The sequence below is a fragment of the Pygoscelis adeliae genome, unplaced genomic scaffold, assembly GCF_000699105.1.
Source record: "Pygoscelis adeliae isolate BGI_AS28 unplaced genomic scaffold, ASM69910v1 Scaffold386, whole genome shotgun sequence".
Lineage (NCBI taxonomy): Eukaryota > Metazoa > Chordata > Aves > Sphenisciformes > Spheniscidae > Pygoscelis > Pygoscelis adeliae.
The window spans coordinates 905,210-911,921 of record NW_008824940.1 but is presented as its reverse complement, the minus strand read 5'-3'; the positions used below and the strand labels follow the sequence as shown (position 1 = coordinate 911,921).

Below are 6,712 nucleotides of genomic sequence, written 5' to 3'. Positions count from 1 at the left end.
CACGATTTCTGATACAGGCCTGGATGCCATTGGCCTTCTTGGCTGCCTGGGCACGCTGCCGGCTCATGTTCAGCCGGCTGTCGACCAACACCCCCAGGTCCTTTTCCGCCAGGCAGCTTTCCAGCTGCTCTTCCCCAAGCCTGTAGCGCTGCATGGGGTTGTTGTGGCCGAAGTGCAGGACCCGGCACTTGGCCTTGTTGAATCTCATACAGTTGGCCTCGGCCCATCGATCCAGCCTGTCCAGGTCCCTCTGCAGAGCCTTCCTATCCTCGAGCAGATCAACACTCCTGCCCGACTTGGTGTCGTCTGCAAACTTACTGAGGGTGCACTCGATCCCCTCATCCAGATCATTGATAAAGATACTGAAGAAGACCAGCCCCAAAACTGAGCCCTGGGGAACACCACTCGTGACCGGCCGCCAACTGGATTTAATTCCATTCACCACAACTCTCTGGGCCCGGCCGTACAGCCAGTTTTTGACCCAGCAAAGCATCTCTCTCCATGGACTAGGGGACACCTTGCTGACAATCCTGGAGTAGCTCCTCCCTCAGACAGCAAAAGCCAAGTGAGATGAGCCGTGCCTGAGCAGCATTAACTGCTGGACTCCTGAGTCCTTGTGTTACCCTGCTCTCACCACCATGCCGCTGTCTTCCGCAGGTGTTTCCCTGCAGGGCTGGGCTGCCGCTCATCCTTCGTGCAATACCACGTCTGACCTCGGAAATAGTTGTCTATGAAACCGCCCCAGGTGCCAGGCTCAGCACCTCCCTGCCCCAGGGGCCACAGCAGGGTATATTGGGCTGCTAGTCCCTTCACAGACCCAGGCAGGCATCACCATGCTGGTCACAGTCAGCTCTCATCTTGGAAGTTTTCCCCGCACATTTTATTTTCCAAATGATTCTGACATGATTAACAATGGGCCCTAGAATTCAGGGTGACAGTTTTAAGAAAATAAAGATAGACTAACAGGCTGTGAGCTGACAAAATATTGACTGTATTATTTTGTAACAAAATTATCCCAGCACCATTGTTAATATACAAAAACAGAAACTTCAGTAAACATAATAGATAAGGCCCATTTGTGTGTCAATGTACAGCATTTACGATTCATAGCTCTAGTAAAGGTAAAATTTTGTTATTATCTCCTTCTGCAGTGGACAACAGATGCATTAGAAGAGGGTAAAATGAACCCTTAGAAATGAGAACATAAGTCTTCTCCCACAGGCATGCCTGTCTCCCTTATAGCCAAGTGGCATTGAAAAGTGTGGTAACATTTGATTACCAGTGCAGCACCATGGTTAACAGGATCCAGATAAAGCTGATGTTGAGAATTTAAAGTCACCAAACCCCAAGCTTGTCACAGCTACAGTTTTCTGTTCTGTTCGCTCACTTCAGGCAAAAAACTCTGTTGATGTGCCACTCAGTAAAAGCATTTGCAATGTTTACTTTATGTGGCACGTGATCAGATAGCAACAAATCTCTCTACCATAATCTTCTTTATGATGCATTTTTCTTTTCCTGACACTCTTTGAAACAACTTACATTACAGCTTTGGAAAGATGAGTTTCCTGAAGAAATACTTATTATTTTCCTACCGTTTTCTTCAGAGCAGGCAGGGGGGTCCAGCCACCACATGAAACTCAGGAGTGAAAGTGTAGGTGGTCCTTTACTAGAGGATTTGTGCACTTTTCCTATTTTTCCAACTCTTTTAGGGCAAATGGCTTGAAGAATTTTGTCTACAAATAGGCCTATTTGTCATTTTCTGTTGGGGCAGACAGTGCTATTTTTATATATACAAAAACATGGAGGAGTTAATAAACATATTGATCGTTCTGTCTCTGAAACACTATGGAGTCATCTGCTTTTATTGAGACCACATACTGTATATTGAAATATGTGTATGAACTAACTTGAAAACTGAACAAAAATAGTCTGATGTTTTAAAGTAGGAGGTTGGGAGGAGAGACAGATTGGCGTGCAAGGGATTACCTAAAGCAAACCTAGTTTCACTTCTTTGTGACCAAGAAATACAATCCCCAGGTCTTTTTTGAGCAAAACAAAACTGAAATAATTTTTCTCGTTGAAAATCTTAGTACTTCTGTGAGATTTTATAACTTTAGCATTGTGACAATGTATTCCTTAATCTCTTTCTGAAGTATCCAAATTAGAAACAAAATATCCTGGCTTCTCTGACATACATAGCAGTTTCTATAAAAGCCAACAGTCTAATAAATAGTTAAAACCTTTCCAGAAAGGTAGGCTTCATCCTTCGAAATAGCATTCAAATTAAAACGTCTTTTGAATTTAAATCTGAATGCTCCGAGACAGTTTTCCAAAGCCTCACAGAAATCTGAAATAGAGCTGGCTTATTAGAAGCATATCATTTGTTAAAGTCAAACTTGTTTTCACATATTCTAAAGTGTCATAGCTATTACATGTTATTTTTACCGAACTTTACTGGAAGATAAAGTTTCCAAACCAACAGGACAGATCAGTTTTGATTGGATAAGGGGCAAACGGTTTAATCAAGGGAAATATACTGGCTATAGCGAACTGAGATGCCTGGCTTCGGGCATCCTCATTTGAATATTTGGAACATATTTCATGAAATATTGCCTCACATGTAATCAGCCTTAAGGAAGCAAGCCACTAGAAAGAACTGATTCTAACTGCACTTTGAATTGCTGGTCCAGTGCCTTCCCACTCCATGAAATACGGATCAATTCTCTTTTTGGCAAACATGAACATGCTATCTTTTAAGAGAGCTTCATTAATGGTATTTTCTCTCTCTGGTCTTTGGTTTGATCTGCTCTTGTTTTTCTTTTAATTAAGCTAGACTATTAGCTAAACTGCACAAACATTTAGTTTAGCCTAGAAAAAGTATCCTGCGTTCAGTCTGCATCCTCCTCAAGTTGTGTGCTCACAACCACCAGAACTTAACTGAAGTTGTTCTTTTTCCCTCATTAGGTTGAAAATATACTTGTTACCTGAAAACATGCATTGATAATCATGCATTTTATGGAGTCGTAACTATGCAGACTTCTTTTCAAGGCTACAGCAGCCAGCTTACCTGTCAGCCGAGAGAGCAGTGAGCGTGAAGACTGACACCCCTACAGAAGTGAGCTGTATGAAGGGGATAAGTTTGCATCCAGTTCTGCCGAACAGCCACTCGTCAGCAAGGTACCTGCTGGCATCCACGGGCACGCAAGTCACTAAAAGCAGCAGGTCTCCCAGAGCCAAACTGGAGATGAACAAATTAGGGACATTTCTCATGGATTTCACAGTACAGAAGATCTTAATCAAAGTGATATTGCCAATAAGGCCTATCAAAATGATGATCCCGTAGATGGTGGGGATGGCGTAGAGGAACGCTGGGTACAACCAGTCGTCACCGAGGAGGGAGAGGTTTGCACTCTGGTTGACAGAGATGTTGTAGAGAATGAAGTTTTCTGTTTCTAGGTCTAGCAGAAGGCACTCTCCAGATGCCATTGTCCTACTTTGCTCTTCTCAGAAGACAACTTTCTCCTTTGAAAATCCTCAAATAAAATTTCTTGCTTTAATTTTGCTGCTGCTTGCTGGCTTTGAACAGTCAGAAGAGTTTAAAAGTCAGACCACTTTGTGAAAGTCATATCACTTTGTGACACATCTTGAAAATAAACAAACCAAAAAGCAGCTGCACATTGCTTAACAGTACTGTTTCCATAAGGTGAAAGGAGAACATCTTTTAGCATAGTTTGAATCCCGAAACTTGCCTTTTCCACATTGACTTGTCTCGCTGTTAGGTATTCCTCAGCTCTGGAAGGCCATTTATCAAATTCAAAGACCAGTAAGTGTGAGGCATTTTCAAAATCGAGGCTTGTTAGATTCCCAGCTTCAGGTCTGCCGAACAGAACCGAGTCCAAAACAAGGGAGTTACAAAAAGCAGGAACTTTTGGTAGTTGCTGTCACGCTGCATTGCCAATCTCTCCCGGCTTTCAGCAGCTGCACTCGCCAGCTGGATTTAAAGTGAGGAAAAAGCAGGGCTCCGCCGACGGCTCGGATCCTATAGGCAGGATCTTCTGGACGTCAGTTCTTCCCCTGCTTCCCACGATGAGAGCAGCCTTGCTTACACGATTGCGGTAATGCCGGGGGAGCCGCCGGCGAGCGCCGGCGAATGCCAGCCACCTGCTGGACAACCTAATCACTGCCTGGGTGGAAGGGGAAATAAAACCCCCACCAAAATCACCGTTAACTCTTTAGATGGGGGGGTGGAGGGAAACAAACAAAAAACCCCAAAACTGCTCATTTATAGGTCGTGAGAACCTATAAACCGATTCGCAAAAAAAAAAAAAAATAGTTTATTTCATACTGCAAATAATATGATCAGAAAAGCAATCACACCTTCTTAAATAAGAGCACACACACTTTGTTTGCACTCTGGTATTCAATTGTTCCAATGAAAGAGAATAATGATATGAAGCCAAATTCATCCCCCAGGGCAAATGAACTGAATAAAGCCAATTAAGATAAAATCAACATTATAGTTAAGGCAGGCAAATGAGTATTAGCACTATTCACCTGCAGCTAACCAGGGAAGCCTGAACTCTGCACATTTTTCTTAATGTTTTAATTTGGAGGTAACAATAACGAGGGACAAAGTTTACTGTTCAATGCAATCATTTCTATTTATGAGGTACCCATCATACTGGCATCTATGGGTAATGCATGTTTAGACGCAGCAGAGGGAAACTTGCTTGGCTTATAACAGTCTGAAAATGCTCTTTCCTAGAGCTTAATTAAGGTCTAACTGTTCCCGATGCCTTACTGCTTTATAACAGAGAGGCTATTTATGATTATATACAAGGACTTTCTGGACTGCGGAGAAATACAGTTAATTCGGAAATCAGCCTGCAGAATTAAATGAAGCTGTAATTTACATGTCCCCTTGCAACTGCTCATTTTTGCAGGCGAAAGAATGTTTTACAAACTTCTAGAATTACTTGGAAGCAAGGGGGGAGGCAATTCGAATCAGACATTAAAGCGTGATCACTGGTTTCTAGATAAAGGAGGCATTTCAGGACACGATCTGGAAAATCTCCAGGCGCTCGGGAGCCATGTCCCAGGGTGCGATCCTGAGCGGGAGGCTTCAGTAGCTGTTTTTCTGCCTCATTCTTGTGACCTGGGTCAGTGGTTTCAGCTGCTTTGCCACTGCTCACTCTAAGTCAACAAAGGACTTAAGTGTACTCTTAACTTTAAGTAGGGCTACTTACATTTTTTTTTCAAGCCAAACACCCCAGAGAGTGCTGTGCTGAGAGCTCGAGGGAACAGAGGAGAAGCCAAATTTTCCGGTATTCCTTTCCTTCAAAACCTTGCTTTTAAAAATAGACCTGAGGTTGCCACCGTTTAAAGCAGAGGACACAGAGAGCTACCGTGCACCGTCTGCTCAGGGCGCGCAGGCGAAAGCGCTTCGGTGGGGCAGGGCCGGCTCCGTGCCAGGCTGCCAGGTTGGGCAGAGGCCAGCCAGAGGCAGTGCCGTGTTCGGCACAGCAGGACGTACCAAAGGCAGGGAGAGGCACCGTGGAGGTACTGAAGCAGCCCAGCCACACCGCGCCGTGGGACACCTCTCCCAGAAGTCCCCCCAGGATATTTGGGAGTCTGGTCAGAGGGGCTGCATGACAAAGGGGCGCACACTTCCCCCTCTTTGCTTTCTGAGCTTTGTGATAAAGCAGAAAGGACATTGCTGGAAGCGAGAGGAAGAAGGGGGAGCAGCCGCTCAGTGTAACCCTGATGAACCCCTGTTCCCAGCAGCCTGGTCGGCAGTTGGCAGTGACCTGCTCTGAGCAGGAGGTGGGACCAGAAACCACCCGTGGTCCCTTCCCGTTCAAATGACTTGGTGACTTTGGGATTCGTAAACCCACCACTCAGAGACATAACAGCTCTAGCTCTCATCACGAGCCTTTATTCTTCCAGAAGGACAGCAAAATGGTCTGTTTGCCAAAAACCCTGTGACAGAACTACTAAGCCATCATTCGTCACAGTTTAAACCCTTCTACACTGAAATCTCTCATAGCGTTACATAGCAAACTATGTGGGGTGAGCAAAGCAAGGCAAGGGAAGTAATGATAGAACCACTTCTTATCTTCCAGCTGATGGTGGTGTTGATCACTATTCTCCTCTTTTGAAGTGACTGTAGGCAGATCACCATGTCCCAGATGTCTCCGCCAGTGACGGAAGAGGCCCTCCTGACCTCTGGGACGATTTACTTTGCCTTCACCTTTGCAAGGCTCATATTTTGTTCCAGGAAGCACTTCAAGTTTACAGCTCCAGCTTTCTAATTTTTGCTTTTTCTAAACCCAGGCTTCAGGTTTTAGGACAACCTATTTTGGCCACAGAGAATGAGAAATTGAAAAGACAAATGCAGAAAAGGAAAAAAAAAACCAACCCAACAAACAGATCCTGTGAAGCTTGAAACTTAGTTTAGATTATAAAAACGTTCATTATTTATGTCAGATGTAATAGACTGTTTCAGGGCACATGACTACTACCAACACGAAGGACAGATTTTATTTACAATTGCCTAGCCTGCAGACGTTCTCCAGAAGTAACTTAGAAATGTTGAGGAAGTTTCCCAGAGATGTTTTTGTCTTGTCATAAATTGCATATGAGAGGTTTTGTTTATTATAAATGGTGTACCTTTTTCATCATGTCACTCCAGCATTTATCTTCCCTCAGCAGG

At 44.2% G+C, this 6,712-nt stretch overlaps 1 protein-coding gene across 1 annotated transcript in view; it reads right to left on the bottom strand.

Annotated features, from left to right (window-relative positions):
* The window catches only part of GRPR (gastrin-releasing peptide receptor), a 24,548-nt gene extending 21,062 nt beyond the window's left edge, over positions 1 to 3,486 (bottom strand). The window contains exon 1 of the mRNA XM_009325470.1: positions 3,068 to 3,486. Coding sequence (XP_009323745.1) covers positions 3,068 to 3,486 — 419 coding nt within the window. The remainder of the gene's footprint in view (positions 1 to 3,067) is intronic.
* Positions 3,487 to 6,712: the final 3,226 nt, after the last annotated feature.